Here is a 25,909-nt window from a genome sequence, read left to right as displayed (position 1 = left end):
TACCCTGTTAATAATTTCTTTTTTTGTTTCAGACACTGACTAAGGACTCCAAAAATTAATTTATAAGTTTAGGTTAAGTTAAGTTTAAGTTTAAGTTTTATTTTTATTATTTTCATTTTTTCATTTTTCATTTTTTTATTTTTTTCTTAATACACCTTTAGTTTATAAGTTTAGGTTAAGTTTTATTTAATATTTTATTTTTATTATTTTTTGTATTTGTATTCTTTTTTATATATTCATTTTTATATTTTATATTATATTCATTTTTTGTATATTTTTTCATTTTTCATTTTTATTTTTCTTAATACACCTTTAGTTTATAAGTTTAGGTTAAGTTTTATTTAATATTTTATTTTTATTATTTTTGTATTCTTTGTATTCTTTGTATTCTTTTTTTATATATTCATTTTTATATTTTATACTATATATTCATTTTTTGTATTATATTTTCATTTTTTATTATTAATATATTTTTATACATAAAAATAAAATATGTTTTTTTAAGAAAATATTTTCAATCTTATTTAATACCATATACCAATTTTTATTTTCTTTATATATTTATTTTTTATTATATAGTCACTTTTATGTATTCATTTTTTTTTTTTTTTTATATTTAAAAGTAATTGTACACAAGTTTATTAGTTGTAAGTTTTTTTAATCATTAAAATATATTTCATACATAAGAAATAAAAAGGGGACAGTGGATCAAATATATGTGTTAAATTATTTGATAAATAAGAAGATAGAAGAAAAGGAAGGTAAAATGGTAATTGTGTTTATAGATATGAAGGCGGCTTTTGACTCTGTAGACAGGAGAAAATTGGTGGAAACAATGAAGAAAAGAGGGGTAAGGGAGGGATTGATAAGAAGGTGTGAAGAAATATTAGAGGAAACGGTGAATAAAGTAAAGGTGAAGGATAAAGAGGGGAAAAGTTTCTGGACAACAAAAGGAGTAAGACAGGGTTGTCCGCTTAGTCCTAGCTTGTTCACGCTCTTGTTGGCAGACATAGATGAAGAATTAGAAAAAGGAGGATGGGGGGGTATAAGAATAAAAGACAGGAGAGTTTACTCGCTGGCGTATGCGGATGACATTGCGCTACTGGCAGAAAATGAGGCAGGCATGAAAGGAATGATTAAAAGTATGGAAGAATATGTAAAGGAAAAGGGATTGGAAGTGAATGTTAAGAAAACAAAGATAATGAGGTGTAGAAAGGGGGGAGGAAGATGGAAAAAAACTAAATGGGTATGGAAAGGGGAAGAAATAGAGGAAGTAAAAAGTTTCAAGTATTTGGGATACACAATTATGAGAAATGGAGAGCAGAAAGAGCATGTAAAGGACAGAGTAAGAAGAGCGGCAAGAATAATGGGGCAGGTGTGGAGTATAGGTAAAAGAAAATTTGGAAAGATTGGAGTAAAGAATATGGCTATTTGATAAACTGGTATGGTCGGTTATTAATTACGGCGTAGAAATATGGGGATGGAAGGAAAGAGAAGAGGTGGAGATATTACAGGAAAAATACCTGAGATGGTTGCTGGGAGTAAGAAGATATGTACCAGGATATATGGTGAGAGAAGAACTACAGAGGGATAAATTGAAAGGTAGAGCAGGGATGAGAGCATGGAAATATGAAAAAGGTTAGAAGAAGGAAAGGAGGTGTTCTAGCAAAATGGTGCTGGGAAGAAATGAAGGAAAGAGCAAGGGAGGGAAGAAGCAAGGGAAAATGGGAAAAGAAAGAGAGAGGAATTTTTTGAAAATTTTGGGTGGTCGGGAAAAGAGGTGGAAGATTTAAGAAAGAGGGAAATAAGGGGGAATATTTGGTGAAAAAGGATAAAGAATGGCAAAGAGAGGAAAGATGGAAAAAAATAAGAGAGTCAAGATTTAATAAGTATTATAAAAAAGTGAAAGAGGAAGGGATACCAGGATATTTGAAATTGGGATGGAAAGAAGAAAAATGGCAAAGAATGGCAAAATTTAGATTAGGGGAGGAAATGAGAGGAAATAAATATTGGGAGGAAGAGGAGAAAAGAAAATGTAGAATATGTTTGGAGAAGGAAGAAACGTGGGAACATATATGGGAGGAGTGTATAGATTGGGGAAACGAGACTAGTTGGGAGGAAATGGTGAAGGAAATTCTGGGAGAGGAAGGAAGGGGGATAGATTGGTTGGAAAATTTGGAAAGAACAAGGGAGAAAAATAGGAGTGATTGAAAGTATGAAAGAAAAAGCGTCGGAAGCGGGGGTCCAAAGATAGAATTTAAGGTAGAATTAAGGCAAAACAATGTAAAGTATGAATGGAAGTGTGATCTCTCTCTCTCTCGACGCGTAGGCAATAGAATAGGAAAAAGGCGTAGATATAAGTTTTTACTTTCAGGAAACGGCTGTGAGAAGAAAGAAGATTATAAAAGTAGAAATAGTTTAGAGATAAGAATGAAGTTTGAAAATATATTTTATGAAATTGTAAACAGAAAATTGGGGAAGCGAAAGTCCCGGTGTACCTCTGAGGAGAAATAAACACCTTATATACATAAGAAATAAAATATGTTTTTAATATAATATTTTCTATCTTATTTAATACCAAAAAATTATCATACAAACATAAAAAAATTCAATTAAATTAAAAATTAAATTAAAAATAATACAAGTATAAAAAAAAAAAACATAATCATAAAAATACATAAAATTACATTAAAAATTACATTAAAAATTACATTAAAAATACCTTTAAAATTACATTACATACAATAAACGCAAAACGACATAAGCAAAACAACATAAGTAAAACGACAGAAGCAAAACAACATAAGTAAAACAACATAAGCCAAAAATACAATATACGCAAAAAACAACATAAGCTAATGCATTTGTTCGTAACTAGTGACGGATCGGCATACCGGGCACACAACCGTAAGCATAGTGTACGGACACGGGGGGCCTTGGCACTTTAGGGCACACGTGTAGCAATACACGTGCCCGCAACTGGACGCCCCGAACGTGTCTAACACAATTTCGCCGCAGCACACTATGCACTCAAGTTTTTCGTCGTGCCCGATACGCCGACGTTGGCAGTCCGTCCTGTTGCACCTGCCGGCCTTGTAGTCCCCGCAGATGATGGAATTCTGCAGGGTGCGTCCAACTTCGTAGCGTAATTTCGCTGACGTCAATCCGGTGGCCTCGTAACGAGCCTGCTCCACACTCGTTACATGCAAGAATCTGCATTGCGCGTTTGTGCACTTCTTATTTTGGTAATTGAAACAATACCTGTAAGGGTGCACAAACGCGCAATAACTGTTCGAGCAGGCTCCTCGCTGGAAGTCGCGGCAGAGCTGTTGTTTTTGAGCTAAAAACATAAAAATACATATTATATCATTTTATAACAGATTAAATTATTTTTCTAAATTGTATTATAAATTCTATTATAATACATACCTGGTTCCCCAAAATATGCCATTTTTACTAAAAGTTTTTTTCACTTTTCTCGACTGTCTTTTGAAAAAGAGCTCCTGCACGTACAGATGCGAGACTGAGAATGAGGCATGGTCACATCGTCGTCGTCGTCGTCGTCGTTCTCATCAATAAACAAAGAAAATAGACGCCGGGCCAACGAAAACGAAACGTGATACAAAAGATTCCAGACGCCAAAGATTTTTGTCGCATAGGCGTGTAGAAAGAATCGTCCATATCTAACGAAGGCATCTTGAAACGATTACTAGAAAAGCATGAACGACACTTGACCAAGAGAAAAACGCAAAGATTTTTACAACGTTTGAAGCCCATACAAACGCAAAAGATTTTTTGACCACACGGGTATATAGAAAAGAATCTAGCGATAGCATGTTACGCATCTGCAAACGATAACTAAAGAATGCGAGTGAGAGCGTGAAAGGGTGTGAGCGAGAGCGCGAATGGCACTCGAACGAGAAAATACAATTTTATATTTTAACGATATTATCTTATACAATCGATATAATGCGAGCAACGATGACGACGACGACAACGACGACGATGATGATTGCAATGAAGACGCCGGTGACGTTGGCTTTACGCAAAATTGTCCTTCTGTAATATTAAAATTTTACAGCTACTATTCGTACGAATAAAAATATTTTTATTTTATTTATCTTTATACTTACCCATTTACGGATTACATGAATCGCACAGCTCTTCGATGATTGTCTTGGGCAAGGAATCAATACCACATGAGCGATTGATAAACACGACATGAGCGATTGATAAACACGACATTAGCGAACCTATTAAAATTTTTTCTTATCGTAAGAATAATAAGAAGAGGAAAATACACTCGAGCCGACAGTTGTGCATCCTCATAGTGTCAACTTTTGTTTAATATTATATTTCAAAGCGGCATACTACGCATGAAAACTACGAGTCGTAGTCGATGGTGACAAACGCGTGAACGAGAACGAGAGGGAACGATAGGCGGCGCGAACAAGTGCGAGCGAAAGGCAACGATGGGCGCGAGATCCTTTGCGATCCGCCGCCGCCCCGCCGCTCGCCGCCGCCGACGCCATGACTAAGACTCGCGTGATCACCCCCAACACCCACCCCCCCCTTACCCCTGTAAAATAAGACACCCCCCTTTCCCCTTTTGAAAAAATTCCAACCCTTTGAAATTCGCGATGCCGCAGGAAAATACCGCGGCGCGATAACGCACTTATTTATTTTTAAAAATATCAAATTACGTAATTAAAATATCATATTACGTAATTAAAATATCAAATTTCATAACTTTTATGTTATTGTTATATTTATAAACAATCGATTCCGAGAATCGCAGACAAAGGAGCGATTCCTGGAAAAACACCCCTCCCCGCGTGACGTCATTACCCCTCGCCCTAGGTCACACGGACACACTAACACGAATTGGTCCAGAACCGGCCTATACCCATCTACTGCGGAGGACGGACCCTTTGCACCGCTCGGGTGCAACAATATATACAAAATTATTATACGATACTTTATTGTTTGTAGAAGAAGAAATAATGAGAAATATTACGAAACAGGATGAAGATGCTGAAACATCAGAAAGTGACTTTCAATCATCGGATAGTGATGAAAATACGAGCGCAGTAAATTCACCTCTGTCAGTCTCTATACAATCACCTGGAAACAAAGTTCATAAAACCGGCACAATAAGAAAACAAACTAGAAACAAAAGACAAATTCTTCAAAACCATGAAATGGATAGTGATGATATTAACTCCGATGAGAATAATAATGGAACCTTAAAAACGAAGAAACGTAGCAGTAAGTTTTTGTTTTAAATGTCCTAAATTCGACTCACATAACAGTATACTTCTTTAAATCATATTTACTATTGTTTTTTTAAATATAATAAAACTTATTTCTATTAAATCTTATTAAACATTTTTATTTTAAACGGCGACTCTCTAATAACTTGGGAATTTAACAAGTGAAAATGTTGTAAATAAAAACATTTATTGCTAATATTATTTTGAAGAAAACGTGTACGAATGTTTTTTTTCTTTTAAGTACAAACAATTTTGATCTTTTAACGTGTTAAGGTGTTTAATTATCAATTCAAGGTGCCATATCCTTGTATCAATATCATTTGTTGCGTATAAAAATTTTAACTAAATCTGTGCCGCTTTCTATATCTTATTTCTATATCAACTTCTTTCCGAATCGAACAAGAAATTGATTTTAATGTTGAATGATTTACTTTACAGCATTTCCATTTGGTATAACAAAAAGAACACGATGGATAAAAAAAGAGCGAAATACTATATTTAAAGTATTTCAAAAGGAAATTAGCATCAAGCAGTTACCATCTAACATGAAAATTTTTTATGTAAAAGTGTTGTGTTGTGGAGAGAATCGGAGGACGTTGCAAATTCGTAAATAAAAGAAATGCTTGATAAACTATATTCTTTAATTCTACATGATGACTACTATATGATATTTGCAAGAGGTTCGTACAAAGACTGACTGCTCGACGTTGCCGTCAGCGTTTTGCAACTGATATCGGTCCTGGACCTTGCTCTTAATTACTATCGTAGCGCAAAACGTTAGCTAACATCTAACAACTCTTCCCCTGCTAGTAAAAACTATACTAAACTAAAACGCAAAGTTAACTATTTAACAAATCTAATTGAACGTGGCCTAATGCCAAATAATTTCTCCGTAACGTTCCGGGGGAGCTCTGGGTCGCTCGGATCTTCGAGGTGAAGGAGAAAGCTTCGGTGGCGAAGTCCTTGCGGGAGATACTTTAACTAGGGATCTTTTTGGCTCTGTTTCCTTTTCTTTTTGGTCCGAGTCTCTATTTACTTGATGTTGATCATAATCCGGCGGGTTGTAGTCCCATGGTTTTTCACTAGGAATGTTGCCAGTTTTAAGTATTTGATTGACGTGACGTTTCCATGCTTTTCCGTTGTCCAGGCGCACAAGGTAATAAGCGAAACCCAGGCTTTTTTCTATTCGTCCGAAAATCCATTTGGTGCGTCCGTAGTAATTTCGGCACTGAACTCTGTCTCCAAGAAGAAATTTGCGTATGTCCGGATGTTTTCTGGAATTGAACGTATTCTTATCCGGTAGTAATAAACTTAATCTAGTGCGTAATTTTCTACTAAACATCCTTTCAGCCGGTGACATGTCAATGACTACATGCGGAGTGGTGCGATATTGAAAAAGTATTTGTTGTACTGCCTCTTCCAAAGTGGAGGTACGAATTGAACCTGTTTGGAACTTCTTTTTCAGGTGAAGTTTTAATGTTTGAACGAAATGTTCAGCTTGGCCGTTTGTTGCCGGGTGAAAAGGTGCTGTAGTTTTATGTATGATACCATTAGTCTTAACAAAAGTGGCAAATTCGTTGGAAGTAAAATGCCTACCGTTATCGGAAACGATTATTTTTGGGAAACCGAAAATAAAGAATATTTGTTTACATTTTCTTATTGTAGTGTAACTGGTCAGGTCTTTTGTAATGTAAGCTTCGGGCCATTTTGTATATGCATCCACTAAAATGAAAAAGTAATGTCCTAGAAAAGGGCCCGCATAATCTATGTGTACGCGTTCAAAAGGAGCAGAGGGGGTTTCCCATTCGCAGTTTTTTGATAATGGTGGGTTATTACGGACTAAATTACAATTTCTGCAGTCTGTTGCTAATTTTTCAATGTCCTGATCGATTCGAGGCCACCACACGTATTGTCGTGCAAAAGTTTTCATTTTAACGATTCCCAAATGTTCGGAATGAATTTCTTGTAAGATTTTTCCTGTTAATTTTGTCGGAATTAAGACACGGGAATCTTGTAAAATTATATCTCCCAAAAATTACCTTTTTTTAAAAAAAGGTATAAAAAAGCGCCAAGTATAAGCGCGCGAAAAGCATTCTCGACAAACTTTTTAAGTAAAATCGAGACTTCCATAAAAAGATTCCACGAAAACCAAAACTCCCTCAAACAAAGATTTCCCAAAAAAGAACGCCTACCAAAAAGAACTCCCTAAACCAAAACTCCTTCCAAAAAGACTTCTCTAAAAAAATAATTCCTAAAAAGACTCCTACAAAAGACTACAAAAAAAAGACTCCTCCAATCCAAAATAGAACATAAAATGTGTACATTAATATCAAATACTCTCTATAAAACTAATGAGATCAAATAATTGCGCCAAGAACCTGAAGAAAATAGAAAATTATGTTTAAGCAAAACCAAGACTTCTCAAAAAAAAAAGACCCTCAAAACCAAGACTCCACTGAAAAAAGACCCCAAAAATAGAAAAAGAACCCCTACCAAAAAAGAACTCTCTAAACCAAAACTCCTCCCAAAAAAAGACTTCTCTAAAAAAATAATTCCTAAAAAAGACTCCTACAAAAAGACTACAAAAAAAAAGACTCCTCCAATCCAAAATAGAACATAAAATGTGTACATTAATATCAAATACTCTTTATAAAACTAATGAGATCAAATAATTGCGCCAAGAACCTGAAGAAAATAGAAAATTATGTTTAAGCAAAACCAAGACTTCTAAAAAAAAAGACCCTCAAAACCAAGACTCCAGTGAAAAAAGACTCCCCAAAAATAGAACATAAAATGTGTACTTTAATATAAAATACTCTTTATAAAACTAATGAGATCAAATAATAGCGCCAAGAACCTAAAAAAGCTAGAAAATTTTAAAAGTTATAAACCCATGTACAACCGTACACACGTAGACCTAGGTTCGCCCCGATAATAAAACGTTAACATTACAAACCCATGTGGAACAGTACAAACGTAGATCTAGGTTCGCCCCATTATGATATAACATGGTAATGTAAAGAAAGAAAAAAAAAAAACTTGGCGTTGCGAAACCAAATCTTTAAAATCTCAAATTATAATTTTGTTCTTTACGATGTGCTATGCATCAGATTTTTGTAACCACACCGGATGTATATTAAAAATTTAAAATACATCCGACAGTCCGCAGTCTGTACAAGTGGGACGGCAAAAAATTTGTTGCATTGCCCATTTTCAATATTTTTGTTATTATTATATCTCTCACCTTCTTTACATCTTTTTTTTTATAGACGTGAAAAATTAGTTGCATTGCTTAGTTTCAATATTTTTTATTTAAATTTTTTTTTAATTATTTTTTTTTACTTTTTTTATTTAATATTTTTTTTTTACTTTCTTTCGATTTTAAAGATTTGGTTTCGCAACGCCAAGTTTTTTTTTTTCTTTCTTTACATTACCATGTTATATCATAATGGAGCGAACCTAGATCTACGTTTGAACTGTTCCACATGGGTTTGTAATGTTAACGTTTTATTATCGGGGCGAACCTAGGTCTACGTGTGTACGGTTGTACAGTCACCGGCAATAATGGCCTGTCGCACTGCGGCGACGGCGGCTCCCGTGCGTGAGGTGGGGTAGTGTGCGTGAAGCCTCACCGCGGATCGCGTACGTGAGGCGCGGAACGCCGAAAGGAGCTAGAGGACGGGGGAAAATTTGGTGGGGGGCGTTCTCATGCTCTCTCTCGCTCGCGACCCGTGAGTGTGAGAGAGAAAAAAATTGTATTTCTCAAGACAGAAAACGAAAATTATCTCAAAATTAAATTATACGTAATGTAAAAATATATATTTACAATATAAGTAACATGAGTATTTAATTTCGATTGTTAAAAGTCGCGAAATGTCTTAAAGTATACGCTAGAATTAATAGCGTACTCTTGCGATATACTTCTATCCTTGTCTACCTGTATAAACACGAACGCGTGCAAGAGAGAGAGCGAAGGTGCGCCTATAATAATTCCTTAGCGTTCACTCATGCTTTCTCTCTCACACTCACGGGTCGCGAGCGAGAGCGAGCATGAGAACGCCCCCCACCAAATTTTCCCCCGTCCTCTCGCTCCTTTCGGCGTTCCGCGCCTCACGTACGCGATCCGCGGTGAGGCCTCACGCACACTACCCCACCTCACGCACGGGAGCCGCCGTCGCCGCAGTGTGACAGGCCATTATTGCCGGTGACTGTACATATGTAAAACACGCGTAATATTACCGTAATGAACCAAAACCTTGACATAGCCGATTACCGGAATTGTGGTTTTGCAAAATGTAACTAATTGTAAATCCGATTTCTCGATTCTTTTTCCCGAGCAAAACTGTTTCGCGAATGCTTTAATTACGACCGTGACAGCGGCTCCACTATCAATTTCAAAACGTGCTTTTTTTTCTTCCAGGCGTACTGTACAATAATATTTTTCTCGGAATTGACTGTGCTCCGCTCGTGCTACTAAAACTTCGGCCAGTTCCTTGGTTGAAGCACGACTTTTCCTTTTACAAACTTTTTGCAAGTGGCCCTTGATTCCGCACGCACGACAAGTTATATTTCTATCTAAAGCGTAATTAGTAGCTAAGTGTTGACTGCCGCATCTGAAACAAAAGATATTTGAGCCGGATGTGATAGCGAATGATGATCTCATGCCGCTGCGATTCTTATCTGTAAGTGGATTTCTCGGAAAGACTTTTGTTCTTGATGTGCTGGTTTTTTTCTTCCAACTCGGTTTCTGGTTGACCGTTGACAAATTAACCGGGCTAGATTGAAGTTGCGCGACGTCCCTTTCGGTTAGCTCCATATCGGCTGCCATTTCCACCGCTTTTTCAAAAATGAGATCCTTGGTTTCCAGTAATCTCGATTGTACCCGCTTACTTAGAAGTCCAAAAACTAATTGATTCCTCAGGGCCGTCTGCAGGTACTGGCCGAATTTGCAGTTGATGCTCAATTTATGGAGAGCGGCAACGAATTGTTGCACCGTTTCGCTCTCATTTTGTTTCCTTTGATGGAAACGGTAATTTTCAGCGATTTCTAGAGGTGACGGTGCATAATATTCCTCCAATTTTTCCGTCAAATAAGAGTACGATTTTGAGTACGAATCCGCAGGTGCCACTTTATCGCAAATGTAATCGAAGGACGCTGAGCCAATAAAATGTAATAAATAGGCTACCTTTTGTGTCTCCGGAACCTTGAAGATCGTAACAGCGCCTTTAAAACGTTGCAACCAACGCTTCCAATTTGTGACTTGTGGATCGAAAAGCTCGATTGCGAAATTGCTGTGGACCACTGTCTCAGCCATGATGAAATAGGTCTACAATTTTTCTTTAATCACCCGTGAGGCTGTCGTTGTAATTGTACTCGTAATTGTGACAGGTCTCGTACTCATTTTCCACACACAACACGTACGTAATTATATCCCATCCTCGTCGCCAATTTGTTGTGTTGTGGAGAGAATCGGAGGACGTTCCAAATTCGTAAATAAAAGAAATACTTGATAAACTATATTCTTTAATTCTACATGATGACTACTATATGATATTTGCAAGAGGTTCGTACAAAGACTGACTGCTCGACGTTGCCGTCAGCGTTTTGCAACTGATATCGGTCCTGGACCTTGCTCTTAATTACTATCGTAGCGCAAAACGTTAGCTAACATCTAACAAAAAGAAAAAAATAAGTGCTTGAATAATCGATCTGTTGCACAAATTAAAACCTGGATACATAACTACATATATTATTATCATTATTAGGTGGCGTTAGGAACTCGGAAGTTCATTGCCGCAAATACCAAATCTCGCCAACGTTCCCTTTCCTGAGCAAAATCCCTCCATTCGCGCCCCTCGTACCCCATCATGTTAAGATCCATTCTGATATTATCTTCCCACCTACGTCTTGGTCTACCCAATGGTCTTTTCCCATTAGGTTTACCAATTAGAATTTTATGCGCGGTTCGGTCTTCATCTATACGCGCCACGTGACCTGCCCATCTCAATCAACGCGATTTTATGACGTTAATAATATTCGGACTATTGTATAATTGATGCAATTCTACGTTATGTAATTTTCTCCATTCGCCCGTTTCCTCATCGCGCTTAGCACCGAAGATTTTTCGAAGTATTTTGTTTTCAAATACTCTAAATTTTTTCTCGTCTTGTAACGTAAGTGACCACGCTTCGCTGCCATAGAGGGCTACCGGTAGAATGATTGTTTTGTAAATTCTAATTTTTAAACGCTTAGACAGAATCCGCGAACCAAGTAGTTTATTAACCGAATAAAAGCATGCATTCCCCAAATGTAATCTTTTCTTAAGCTCTTGTCTTATTTTATTAGTTTGGTTAATAATCGAGCCTAAATACCTAAAATTGCTGACCCGCTCAAAAATTTTATCGCGAATGATCAGGTTTCCGTTATTACAAATATTTAAAAAAAACTTTTTAAAAGAAAGTAAAAAAAAACGTCTAGTGAACGAACTGAATTCCTAAAATAAAAAAAAATAAAAAAAAAAAAGCAATGATATCAGAAAAACGTCAAGTTAGAGAAAGAATATTAACAAAAATTAAAGTAAAACAAAGTTAAAGAAAAAACTTTTCGCTGCTTTTTTTTGTTTTTTGTGGTTTTTAAATTCGTACGCAGGGTCAAGTTTTTTCTTTAACTTTTTTTTACTTTAATTTTTGTTAATATTCTTTCTCTAACTTGACGTTTTTTTCTGATATCATTGCTTTTTTTTTTTTTTAGGAATTCAGTTCGTTTACTTGACGTTTTTTTTTATTTTTTTTAAAAAAGTTTTTTTAAAATATATCTTTTTTTTTATTATTAATTTTTTTTTTTTTTAGTTAAAATATTTTTTAAATTATCCTTTTTTTTAAAAAAAATTTTTTTAATTACAATTTAATTTTATAAATAAAGAGCGTTGGAAGCGGGGGTCCAAAGGTAAAATTTAAGGTAAAATAAGGCGGAATATAGTAAAGGTATGAATGAAAGTGTGATCTCTCTCTCTCTCTCTCGACGCGCAAGTAATAGAATAGAAGCGTAAAAAGGCGTAGGATATAAGTTTTATTTTCAGGAATTGTTACAGGAAGAAAGAAGATTATAAAAGTAAAAATAAGTTAGAGATAAGACAAGTTGTAATGCGTAGATATGTAAGGGGGTAATGATGATGAGAAGGAAAAATGTAAAAGAAAAGGAGGAATTTGTTAAGAAAAGGAAAAGGATATAGAAAGGAACGAAAAAGTGGCGGAAAGTATTTTGTTTTTGTTATATAATAAGTATGAAGTTTTAAGATATATTTTATGAGAAAGTGTAAAACAAATCTGTGGGATGCGAAAGTCCCGGTGTACCTCTAAGGAGATGAATAAACACCTTTATATATACAATTTAATTTTATAATTTTATTTTTTAGTGATTCCATAAATAATTTCGCAACTCTTTTTTTTTTTAATTTTTTGTAAACGTTTTTTTTCCCCATTTTTTAAAAAATAATTAAATTATAATTTTATTATACGTCTCCAATCTTTAATTAATGTTAGAGGGTTATGCCTGTGTCAAATATTACGCTGTTTATCTGCTTACTACCCGAGTGGAAATTTAACCTAGCCGTCATCTAGTGACTAGCTAGCCAATCCAAGATTTATCTCGTGGCTGTCTAGCCAAACTGACCAGTCCTGAGCTAGGAATGTAACGCTCAAAACGACTAACTACTAGATTTGATTTTTCTCCAATAAATTGGATATCCATATTTCCTTCCCAAGCAGTTAGAAGAATTGGATTATAATCATTTATATTTTTTTCTTTTTCTGTTCGTGGTAAATCATACAATCTACTTTTCTGTTTTAATTGTTTACGACTAGCTATTGCACTAATTACATCTCTCATTAGAAATGTTTTAGTTATTCTTCTTGGAAATCCAAATCGACAAATTCGTACAACTTTTCGTCCTATTTTTTTATTTCGTAAACAATAATCATTATGTTTATGTTGTTGATGTGTTATTACTCGTTTATATAATATTGGTGATAATTTTGAATTAGGTATTTTACAACTTATATGTTTTGTTATGAAATCTCCAACTTCCATACTTGTTGATTCACCAATTATCGGTGCATTTTCTATCCAAATAATTATATGAAAATGTTGTATTCCTTTTCCTTGATATTCTCTTCTCCAAAAATAATGTTTTACCTTTCCTATTGGATTACTATTTGCACATATAAAATCTATTATTCCTTGAAATTTATTTTCGAGGAATCTTGATGTTGATACTGGATCTCGAGCAATTAATTCATTTATATTTATTGATTCATTTTTCCAATTATTTATTTCACGAATATATTCCTCTAAATCTTCCCATAACCATTCAGATGGACTTAATGTTAAAAACCAAGTTGCTGGACCATAATGGTGTATCATACAATTTAAATCATTTTTTGGTTTACGCCAAAATTGTTCAGTATTTCTTAATGTTGAAAAAATTGCATTTATATTTGCCTCCAATAATTCATTTTGTACTGCTTTTAAATAATCACCTGCAGTATATCGATTTCTTAAATTCGTTACATTCAGTTTATGATAAATACCTCAACTTAATTGTCTAATATTTGCATTATTTAATAAGAAGAATAAATATTGTATATTTATTCTAAATTGTTTATGTTTAGATTGTATACGTAATTTAATGTATTCATGATCTAATAATCTTATTTTTCTATTTTCGTGTTGTCCATTTTTTCCAAATGGAAATAAATCTGGGAAACATAATAAATCCAAGCTTTTTTCTCTATTATTTATTGGTAATTCTTCAATTTTTAACATTTGGTATAATGCCGAAACAGATTTATTTATTTTTTTCTCATACAAAGGATAAATTGTATATTGTTCATAATAATTATCATTTTCGTTTACCTCACTCATCATTCCTTTATTGTTTTTATAATCTTTATTTTCTAATTTTATTTTATTAATTTTTACATCACTTTTTAAATTATTTTTTTCTGTATTTTCATCTTTTTCTATTTTAAATTCATTTTCTTTCATATTATTTAAACATAATTCTTCTGGTGTATTTGGTAAAATTATTTGCTTACAAATAGGATTGTTTTCTTTTAACCATTTTAGTGCATTAAATACTTTATTTAAATCTACCATTTCTTCCCAGATAATTTTTTGTTTTGTTGGAATTCCTCTTATTAAAATATATAATTTATAATTATTATTTATGGCATCTGTTTTTTTACAAATTTTATTCCAAGTTTCTTGAATTGGTAATGGTAAATGAAACGTTCTACCTTTAACCTTTGGTACCATTTGTTTTTGTGGTATTTTTTTATTCATTACTGTACTCATTTTAACAATTGTTTGAAAAGCTTTTGCTCTTTGTATTAAAATTTTTTCAAATGTATTTAATGAAGAGATTTCTTCTGGTATTTGTTCTACAATTAAATTATTTAAAATGCAATAAGCAGGTAATATTCCATTTCTAAATTTTCTTTCACAATAATTACAAATTTTATCATTTTTTGAATTTTGTTTTTCCAAATAAGCAATTAAATTTATCCAATCTGCTGTATGAATTTGTGATTTTATTTTCTTAATATTTGTAACATTTTTTAAATAACATAATCTTTCACAAGACAGACATACATGCTTTGGCGTGTCCATTGTTCTTTTTGTTAATGCCATAAATGCACTTTTATATTTTGTAAATATTTCTTCTTCACTTATTGTATTTCTATGAGTCTTTATTAAAAATTCTGTTGAATATATAATTTTCTTTATTTCTTCTAAATCTCCTTTTTTTATTATTTTTTCGAATTTTATAATTTTACGATAATATCGTGTTAATTCATATATTTTTGATTGTATTTGTCTAACTATTGGAAAATGTGGAGATAATTTTTGTAATGATAAATTCAATGCATTACATTTTGATATATCTATATAACAACTTTCTGTATGTTTTTTTTTTTTGTATAAATTTTTCCCGTGTACACATATTTATTTTTGGTAACAATTTATTAAGTTTTTTAAGTGAAATTTTTCCTAATCCTTCTAATAAATTTAAGTAACGATCTATTATTAAAGGATTATCCACTTTACATATTGTAGAACATAACCAATTTTTTTGGGCTGTACCATTAATTGTTGGTAATAAATTACATATTTTACCTTCTGAATTAAGTACAAGAAGTTCATTACTTTGTAATTCACGATAAATTGTTTCTCGACAATAACTTTCTGTAGTAGCCGTATGTTTGGATAGTCCACATAATGCATGTAATTTATCTTTAGGATTAATACATTCTTTTTCCAAAATTAAAGAAATTTTTGCATTCTTTTTTATAATTGAAATTGTTTTGTATAAATTAGAAATAAAATGATTTCTAATATTCATGCAAGTCTGTACAATACGTTCCGATTGTAATTGTTTTTCAATTCTATTTTCAAAATTTAATTTTTTATATATTTTTTTCTTTAATAAAGATTTACATTTTAATAAAGATCTATGATTTAATATTGTTTTATTTTTTTAATTATTTTTTAAGGTAATATAATTTTTTTTAATTAAATTGAATTTAGTTGCTTTTAATTTTAAATAATGTATTCGCCTTTTATATTTATTTTTTGGCAAATTTTTATAATACCTTTGTTTTTCACGATTTATATTTAGATTTTTAAAATAGTTTTCCCTTTTCTTTAAACGATAATAAATTATATTTTTTTTATAACATTCAACTTGTTTAGCTCTATTAATAGTTATTTCATTATTACTATTATAATCCAATTCTTTTTTAATTCGCTTTACAGCAAGTAAATTCTCGAAATTATCATTTTCGCTTACCCTCTTATTTTAATTTTTTTAATTAATTTTATTAAGAATTTTTTCATCATTTTTTGAATTTAATACATTGACTTCTTTTTTAATTTCTTTTGTATTATTATCTTTTTCTAAATTAACTAAATTATAATTTTCTATTATTGGTTTCAATGTTATTTCATTGTTTACTGTATTAATTTCATTATTTTTGTTATTTAATTTTCTTTTTTTAAATTCATTTTTCTGTTTATTTTCTTCTTTTTTTTCAATATGTCGTTTTATCCTTAAACGAAATGCTTCTGCTTCTCGCATTTTAGTAACTGCCAATGAAATTACCTCTTGTGGTTTACCTTCTTTAAATTTTGTGGAAAATGTTCAATTATATTATTTTCAAATAATTTTAATAAATGGGGACGCATTAAACTCCAATCATATTTAACTTTTTCAGGTTTAATATTATATAACAATGATATTGCAAATGTTATTGAAAATACACTACAATCATTACCATTTGGTTGTTGTTGTACTGTCGGAAATTTAACACAATTTTCCTTATAATTAAAGAAAGGCAATATTTTAGTTAACATTATCATATGATCATTATGAATTTTTTTCTTATTTAATGAGTCATAAATAAATATATTTTTTGTATTATAAAAACAACAAACCCAATGTCCATCTGAACTATATAATATCTGAATATGTTTTTGTAAAGAGGATATGGATTTTATTGTTTTTGGTATTTATACACGCCAGGTTTCGACTGGTTTATAATTTGTAAATTTTTCTACTAGAAAATTAAAGTGATCCATATGCTTATCACTTAACCATTCTCCATTAATTATTTCATTTCTTTCTTTTTCTTTTAAATTAATTATTTCTGTTTTAGATATCATTTTTATAATTATATTTGTTTTGGCACTCTTTTTTTTTTTATTTTTTTTGGTGCAAAGCAGTCTTAACTTTTTAATTTGTTTTTTTTTATTAAAAAATAGCGCAAAGCAGCCTTTTTTTTTTTTTAATTTTTCTTTTAAAATTTTATTTGTTTAAATTATGGCGTAAAGCAAGCCCTTTTTTCAATTAGTTTCGTAAACTTTTTTTTTGTAAAATTTTATTATGGCGCAAAGCAGCCTTTTTTTTATTAACGCAATCTTTTTTTTTAAATAAATTATTGGTTCTAAGCTGTCTCTTAATTTCAATTTAATTAAAATTAGCAGACCCTTTTTTCAAATTATGGTAGAATCAGTGGTTCTCCAAATATTTTTCAACATAAATTTTTATTAATATTAATTTACAACTTTTTAACAATTATTTAGTTTGCAATATTTTAGGCGGCGCCCTTTGAGTTGGGCGCCTTTCAAAATGCCGAGGACTTTCTATTTGTCCTGTCGGCGTTCGCGGTAGCTTATGTGAGGTTCAGTTAGTGTGACCAGAATTGGCCCCCACTTGTCGTCGCCAAGATATTTCAGTGGGAAGATCTCTGTTTCCTCCGTCTGCGTCGCTTCGTCTATTTTGAAGATCTCTGCCTGGATTCCAGTCTCAGTTATAGATGGTTCTGCCTGGATTCCGGTCTCAGCTGAAGATGGCTCTGCCTGGATTCTGGTCTCAGCTGTAGATGGCTCTGCCTTGATTCCGGTCTTCTGTTGAGTTCTCTGTTGAGGGTCGTCTATCGGGATGAGTTTCCAGGGCAGGAGTTGGATTCCCTCGTCGAGTTTTTTTCTCGGTAGGATTTTTACTCGTCCTTTGAAGTTCTCGATGCTAAGTATCCTCGGAAGATTCTTCTTGTCGCTCTCCGGTGAAGAAGGCAGGAAGGCTGAAGTAATGATCTTCTTGACTCGCTTCCCTCTTTTTACTCTTTTACAAGAGAACTCGTTCATTTGGGGTTAAGACACTTTGCCTCGGGTGCTTCTGTATGTCAGCGTACACTTCAGCGGGTTAAGACACTTTTGGCTTCTGATTACTTTATTAGAGCAGATCATTAGCGACTTTGACCGACCAACTGGTCCAGTATATGACCAGTTGGATGGCCATTTTTACTACCGAGAATTGAATTTGCCTCCAATCCACCTAGCGGAGTGGAGGCAAACTCCTCTTAATGACAGCTCAAGCTGTCATGGTTGATAGGTTACTAGGTTAACTTACGCTGTAGCAGATGACGCATTATGCTGCGTTCACAAAATGCGTCGACCGCTACACAAATAAATACGCAATGTATTGTAATTAATTAATTTGTATTTTATGTTGGCGCTAAGCAGCCTTTTTTTTTTTATTAATTTTAATTTTTTTTTATGCACTAGGCAGCCAATAAATTACAATTTATTTCTTTTTTTTATTAAAATAAATTTGGCGCAAAGCAGCCTCAAAATTTTAATTTTTTTTTTTTTTTTTTTTAATGGCGCTAAGCAACCTCAAATTATTATTTTGTTGCATAATTTAAAAAAAAAAAAAAAAAAACTAGCCGCTTATTTTACAATTCGATTCTATTTTATCCCTATAAAATAGATTTATTTTAATTTAAAATACTAGAGTTTGTTAAAGAGAGAATTAGTGAAAGTGTGAAATTAATTTGGTTTTTTTTTTTCTTTTTTTTTAATTTATATTGAAATGAAAAATTTCTAAAATAAAGTACGTTTTTTTTAAACCTTTTAATCTTTTTTTTTTAAATTAAAAATTTGTTTAAATTTAATTATGTTTTTTTTTATATTTGGAAAATAGGTTCTTTTTTTTAAAAAACATATTTTTTTTTTTTTTAAATAAAATTAAGTTATAGAAATAAAAAAAAAAAAATTAAAATATTTATCAGTTAATTGATTTTTTTTTAAATATTTGTTTCAATTTAATATATGTTTTTAACCCTAAAGAACATACATTATAATTTTATTAAAAAAATGATTTATATTAAAAAAAAAATAATTATTTAAACTATTAATTTTTATAGGAAAAATATCATACCTTTTTATTATTAATAATTCTATTATTCAATTTCCTACTTCGTAAATTGTTGAATTGTTTTTTTTTGGGAATTTCCGTAAATTTTATTATTCTGAAAATGATTAATTGCATTATTTTTTTAAACTTATGACAAAACTTAAATAAAATATATTACTAAATTCAAATACCATTTTATATTTTATGTATAAAAAAATCCGTTAAAATTAGTTTAAAATAACGTAATAAACTTTTAATAACGTCTTTAACGTTTAACTAATACGCATAACACTGTTTCGACGCGTACGTTAATAATTATACTTTTTTATTATATTTATTGCAATTATTGCTGCGTTATTGGTAAGCTAAATTATCAATAACTTGTATGAATTAATATTGCATAGTTACAGCATACGAAAGTTTAACAAATGCGATTCTTTAATAATAATAATTATTCTACGCTGATCTCATTTTCTTTATATATAAAGGTGTTTATTCATCTCCTTAGAGGTACACCGGGACTTTCGCATCCCACAGATTTGTTTTACATTTTCCCATAAACTATATCTTAAAACTTCATACTTTTATATAACAAAAACAAAATACTTTCCGCCACTTTTTCGTTCCTTTCTATATCCTTTTCCTCTTCTTAACAAATTCCTCCTTTTCTTTTACACTTTTCCTTCTCATCATCATTATCCCCTTACCTATCTACGCGTTACAACTTGTCTTATCTCTAACTTATTTTTACTTTTATAATCTTCTTTCTTCCTGCAACAATTCCTGAAAATCAAACTTATATCCTACGCCTTTTTACGCTTCTATTCTATTGCTTGCGCGTCGAGAGAGAAAGAGAGATCACACTTTTATTCATACCTTAACTATATTCCGCCTTATTTTACCTTAAATTCTACCTTTGGACCCCCGCTTCCGACGCTCTTTATTTTATTTCTTTATTTTTTTTTAACCTCTTTCATACTTTCATTCACTCCCATTTCCCTCCCTTATTCTTTCCAAAGTTTCTAACCAATCAACCCCCCTTCCTTCCCCTCCCAGAATTTCCTCCACCATCTCCTCTCAACTATTCTCGTTTCCCCAGTCTATACATTCCTCCCATATATGTTCCCACGTTTCTTCTTTCTTCAAACAAATTCTACATTTTCTTTTCTCCTTCCCCTTCCAATATTTATTTCCTCTCATTTCCTCCCCTAATCTAAATTTTGCCACTCTTTGCCATTTTTCTTCCTTCCACCCCAATTTCAAATATCCTGGTATCCCTTCCTCTTTCACTTTTTTATAATACTTATTGAATCTTGACTCTCTTATTTTTTTCCATCTTTCCTCTCTTTGCCATTCTTTATTTTTTTCCACCAAATATTCCCCCCTTATTTCTCCTCTTTCTCTTAGATCTTCCACCTCTTTTCCAGACCACCCAAATTTTTCAAAAAATTCTTCTCTTTCTTTTTCCCATTTACCTTTGCTTCTTCCCTCCCTTGCTCTTCCCTTCATTTCTTCCCAGCACCATTTTGCTAAATCTCCTCCTTTCCCTTCTTCTAGCCGTTTTTTATATTTCCATGCTCTCATCCCTGCTCTACCTTTCAATTTATCCCTCTGTAGCTCTTCTCTCACTATATATCCAGGTACATATCTTCTTACTCCCAGCACCCATCTCAAGTATTTTTCCTGTAATATCTCCACCTCTTCTCTTTCCTTCCATCCCCATATTTCCACGCCATAATTAATAACCGACCATACCAGTTTATCAAATAGCCATATTCTTTTACTCCAATCTTTTCCGAATTTTCTTTACCTATACTCCACACCTGCCCCATTATTCTTGCCGCTCTTTTTACTCAGTCCTTTACATGCTTCTTCTACTCTCCATTTCTCATGATTATGTATCCCAAATACTTGAAACTTTTTACTTCCTCTATTTCTTCCCCTTTCCATACCCATTTAGTTTTTTTCCATCTCCCTCCCCCCTTTCTACACCTCATTATCTTTGTTTTCTTTACATTCACTTCCAATCCTTTTTCCTTTACATATTCTTCCATGTTTTTAATCATTCCTTTCATCCCTGCCTCATTTTCTGCCAGTAGTGCAATGTCATCCGCGTATGTCAGCGAGTAAACTCTCCTGTTTTCTATTCTTATACCCCCATCCTCCTTTTTCTAATTCTTCCTCTATATCCGCCAACAAGAGTGTGAACAAGCTGGGGCTAAGCGGACACCCCTGTCTTACTCCCTTTGTCGTCCAAAACCTTTTCTTTTCTTTATCCTTCACCTTAACTTTATTCACCGTTTCCATTAATATTTCTTCACATCTTCTTTTCAATCCCTCTCCTATCCCTCTTTTCTTCATTGTTTCCACCAATTTTCTCCTATCTACAGAGTCAAAAGCCGCTCTCATATCTATAAACGCTATTACCATTTTTCCTTCCTTTTCCTCTATCTTCTTATTTAGCAGGAAATTTAACACATATATCTGGTCTACTGTCCCCACGTCTCTTCTAAAACCGGCCTGACTCTGCGGTAATATTCTTTTTTCTTCTATATCCTTTCTTAATCTTTCTGCTAACAGATGCATACACTTTGTACGCAGTCTGTGTCAACGTTATCCCTCTATACTTTTCTACTTTTTCACCTTTTCCTTTTTTTAACACCGGAACTACCACACCTTCTCTCCATTCCTCCGGCATCCCCTCCCCCCTCCATACCCTTTTGCACATTTCCCATAGTTTCTCTTTTACTTCCCCCCCCCTCCCCATTTCCATATTTCATTTTCTAAATCATCGCTTCCTGCTGCTTTTCCTTTTTTCAACTTTTTTATTACCTTTTCAAATTCTTCTCTATTTATATCTTCCTCATTGTCTTCTATTCTTTCTCCTCCTATTTCTTCTCTTACTCTCCATTCCACTCCTCCTAACATTTCCTTAAAATATCCGTCCCATTCTTCAATCCTTATTTTTTCCTCCACTTCCTTCCTTTTTTTTCTTCCCTTGTTTACGACTTTCCATACTTCTCCATCTGTTCTAATGTTTTCTATTTCTTTCTCCCATCTCATCTTTTCTTGCAATTTTTTCTCCTCACATAGCTTCTTATATTCACTTTTCATCTTTTTACAATTCTTCTCACTTCCTTCCCTTTTCCTCCATTTTCGCATTTCTTCCTTTACTTCACCTTTTTTCCTTTTACAATCCTCATTCCACAATCTTTTTTTTGGTTTTTCCCCCTCCTCTTTTTTTATTTCCTTTTTAACTACTTTCTTTGTTTTTTCCAGTTCCTTACTAAAACTTCTCCAATTTTCCTCCGTATTGTTTTTTTTCTCTCTTTTTTTTTTATATTTTTCCCTGAAAATTTTCCTCTCCTTCTCACTCCAAGCTAGTCTCGTGCTCTTTTTTTTACCATATTTACAGCTTCTCCTCTTTCCTCCTTCCCTTTTTATCGTCACTATTAAGGGTAAGTGGTATGAGTCCACTTCCTCTCACACCTTCATTTCTACTATTTCTCCTTTTGATTCCACGTTACTGATCACATAGTCTATCACTGTTTTTCCTCTTCCCTCTACATATGTCCATTCACCCTCTTCATCTCCTCTTGTACAACCATTGACTATTCCCCATTCTGCTTCTTCCAAAACTTTACGAAATTTTTTTCCTTTTCCTGTAATTTTTTTATCCTTTGTTTTCCTTTTTCTCTCTTCCTTATCTTCTTCTCCTTTTTCATCATCCCATAATCCGCCCTTTTCTCCCGTCCTCACATTAAAGTCTCCCCCTATCAGATATCTCGTTCCTTCTTCTTTTTCATCCATCCAATTTCTCATATTCTCTGTTATGTCTTCTAAATTCTCGTTTACATATACCCCTGCTATTTTCCACCATACTTTTCCACTTTTTATCTTTATTCCTATCATTTCTTTTCTAGCTTCAAATTCTAATTCTCCTTCTTCTTTCAATTCCTCCTTCCATCCCATCACCATTCCCCCCATTACCCTCCCCTTCTTATTTTTCTTTTCTGCCCCTTTATTTAACCATTTGTAGCCCTTTGGCAGTCTGCTTCTTAACCCATTCCATTTTTTTTCTTCCAACCATGTTTCACACATATAAATCACATCCCATTTCTGTATGTTCTTCCAGAAAGCTTCATCCTTGTTTTCTATTCCTGCCACGTTCCAAAAAACTATTCTCACGTTTCTATCTTTTATCTCCGCCTTTTCCTTTCCTCTCTCCTTTTTCTCCTTTTCTTTCTCTTTTTTCCTTTTATCTTTCCTTTTTCTATTTTTTTCTTTGTCCTTTTCTTTTCCTCCTTCCTCATCTTTTCTATCCACTTTTTTCAACTCATTTCCTTCTCTTCTTCCGCTCCTTTTTAAAAACTTGCATTCAATCTATCCACTATCACCCTCTTCCTTTTATTTCCTTCTTTTTCAAACTTTTTCGCTCCATCCCATTTTCTCAATTCTTCCTTCAAATCATCCCATATCCACATTTCTTTATTTACCCATATCTTCTTGTATCCTATTTTTACCTGTTTTCCTTCTCTTTTCAATCTATCCGCTTCTCTCTTTATGAGCCATTCCACTTTCCTTTCATATTCTGTCAGATCGTCTCCTATCCATTCCGCCCTGTCCTTTAGTTTTCCCTTGCATCTTAGTATTTCCAGTTTTTCTTTAAAGTTTTCCATCTTTACCCATACCATACCATAACCTCCTTTATTCTCTCCTCCTATCTTATTTACATCCTCTATCTTTGCTTTCACACCTGTTACTTCAATTATTTCTTTCACTTGTTCTTTCAGCGCCTTTTTTTCTTCACTTTTTATCTTTATACCTCTTATTATTAAATTGTTTTTCCTCCATTCTTTCTTTTCTCTTTTTTTTGCCATTTCCAACATTCTCGTTCTTTCTTCCAAACTTAAAACCTTTTCCTGTATCTCTGCTGGTATTTCCATTTTACCTCCCTCATATTTTTTTCCCCTATTTTTTTTTTTCATCCTATCCATTTTTTTCTCTAAATCTATCTTCTCTTTTTTCCATATTTTCTTCAAATCTTCTATTTCCTTTCTGATTTGTACCTTTATTTCCCTTACCTCCTCCATCTGCGCTTGGATCCTAGCGAATCCACTTCTCATCTCTTTTATCACCTCTTCAAAACCTTCCTTACTTATTCCTCTTTCACCACCCTCTTCTGTTGCTTTCACCGGTGACCTATAAACTTTCACACTTTTTCTGAATCCTATCAAACCTTCTACTTCACCTTTTTCTTCTTGCCTATCTTTCCTTTTTTCTCCTTGTTTCCATGCTTTCATTATTTGCAAGCTATTGGATCTTTCCCTTTTCAGCATTTCCATTTTTGCCGGCCTTCCCACTTTCTTCTTCATTTTTTCCTCTCCTTTTTCCTCTTTTCCCATCTCAGCATTTTCCTTCATTTGTTCACTCATTTTCCAGATTGTTCTAAGCCTCTTTTCTTTGTCTTTATTCCCGTTTACTTCCCCTTTCACCCTCTCACCTATCTCCTTTCCTTTGTCTACACTCGGTTTTTTCCCTGTCTCTGCCAACCTAACCTCCAAATACCTCCGCCTTATACTTTCCCAGATTTCTCCCTTTATTCTTACCTCTACCCTTTACCCTCACTTGCCCTCCTTAAAAACCCTTCCCTCTTTCCTCTCAAACCAACCCTTTACCTCTGAAAACTATTTTACTCCCACAAAACCTTTTTCTACACGCACTCGCTCAGATACACAACCGTTCGCTCTGCAATCGGAAACGAAAGTCCTCTCATTTTCTTTATTAGTTGCAAAATTCGCGAATGTTACATTATCTAATTTTATAGTTCCATTAATTTTATTTTTATTTTTTTAATTATATTTTTTGATAATCTCAATTTAACTCTCTTTAATTGTAAGATTAACTTAAATTAAACAATATTACTTTGCACTAACATTGACATCGTACACTCCTGCAAATTTCAAACCTTAAACGTTTCGCGTTAACCCTTTATTCTCATCTACGACCATTAATTATAATTCCTAGATTTGTCTTGAATGTTTAATTGAATTTTTTTTTTATTCCTTAAAACACTATCTAACGAGTTACGTTATGCGCTTAATTTTCTACAGCTTTACATCATTTTTCCTGAAATACGATGTATTAAATGCTGGATTAACGGCATGGCTTTAACATGGTAAAGATTAATAGATCAATTCCAACATTTGGTTCCTATCGTTATTTATACGTTGATATATGTTGCTCAAAATCATGCATATTTTGTTCTAACTTTCCGTAATTCTTTGAGAACCGTATTTTTGCAATTATAGTGTTTTGTGTGACCTAATGCTACGCGCGGATTTTCTAGCTATCTAGTTTTTTTTCTTTAAGTTTCACCTCAAATGCCGTATTAGCGCGAATCGTTAACGACGTCCGTATTTTTTCGCGCTTTAACAAATATTAATTTGTGAGCCTGCGTGCAATACGCCTGCTCTAAATTTTTTAACCGTAGCATTGCGGATGTTAAATTACCCTTGTTTTTTGTAATAATAGAACAAACCAGACGCGCGCTGCGCGCGCGCAATATTTCATTTAATTTTTCATTTTTTTAAAGAAAAAAAACCATTAAAAAATATCATTAAAAAATTAAAAAAAAAAATACGTATGCTGTTTTTCTTTTTATTCTATTTTATGTATCCATATATCCATACTTCCGTATTTTCTTATATTAATTATTAAAATAATATAGTGTATTATTTTATTTATTAGACTTTCGTTTCCGACAGCGTAGTGAGTGGATGAGTGTATGTCAGTGTGCCTGTGGAAATAAGGTTTTTGGAAAGGTTTTTGAGGAAGTAAAGAGAGGGTGGTGGGCAAAAGGTGGGTGGGAAGGAAGGAGTAA

At 32.9% G+C, this 25,909-nt stretch overlaps 4 protein-coding genes across 4 annotated transcripts; all 4 read right to left on the bottom strand.

The window, feature by feature from the left end:
• Positions 1 to 2,855: 2,855 nt before the first annotated feature.
• Positions 2,856 to 3,451, bottom strand: LOC139105596 (zinc finger CCCH domain-containing protein 10-like). Its single transcript, XM_070661787.1, has 2 exons — positions 3,430 to 3,451; positions 2,856 to 3,340 (listed from the first exon to the last, which is right to left on the bottom strand). The coding sequence occupies exons 1-2, from the start codon at positions 3,449 to 3,451 to the stop codon at positions 2,856 to 2,858; spliced, it is 507 nt and encodes a 168-aa protein (XP_070517888.1).
• Positions 3,452 to 6,144: 2,693 nt separating this feature from the next.
• On the bottom strand, positions 6,145 to 10,587 carry LOC139105595 (uncharacterized). The gene is made up of 2 exons (XM_070661786.1): positions 9,513 to 10,587; positions 6,145 to 6,995 (listed from the first exon to the last, which is right to left on the bottom strand). Exons 1-2 carry the CDS (start codon positions 10,585 to 10,587, stop codon positions 6,145 to 6,147), a joined length of 1,926 nt encoding a protein of 641 aa, XP_070517887.1.
• A 2,312-nt stretch (positions 10,588 to 12,899) lies between these two features.
• On the bottom strand, positions 12,900 to 14,429 carry LOC139105594 (uncharacterized). The gene is made up of 2 exons (XM_070661785.1): positions 13,952 to 14,429; positions 12,900 to 13,810 (listed from the first exon to the last, which is right to left on the bottom strand). The coding sequence occupies exons 1-2, from the start codon at positions 14,427 to 14,429 to the stop codon at positions 12,900 to 12,902; spliced, it is 1,389 nt and encodes a 462-aa protein (XP_070517886.1).
• An 8,961-nt stretch (positions 14,430 to 23,390) lies between these two features.
• On the bottom strand, positions 23,391 to 24,461 carry LOC139105593 (golgin subfamily A member 6-like protein 24). Its single transcript, XM_070661784.1, has one exon. The coding sequence runs from the start codon at positions 24,459 to 24,461 to the stop codon at positions 23,391 to 23,393; it is 1,071 nt and encodes a 356-aa protein (XP_070517885.1).
• Positions 24,462 to 25,909: the final 1,448 nt, after the last annotated feature.

The sequence above is a fragment of the Cardiocondyla obscurior genome, linkage group LG09 (assembly GCF_019399895.1).
Source record: "Cardiocondyla obscurior isolate alpha-2009 linkage group LG09, Cobs3.1, whole genome shotgun sequence".
In the NCBI taxonomy this organism is placed as follows: domain Eukaryota; kingdom Metazoa; phylum Arthropoda; class Insecta; order Hymenoptera; family Formicidae; genus Cardiocondyla; species Cardiocondyla obscurior.
Note: the sequence above shows the minus strand (reverse complement) of the source record. Positions and strands in the feature narration are given on the sequence as shown.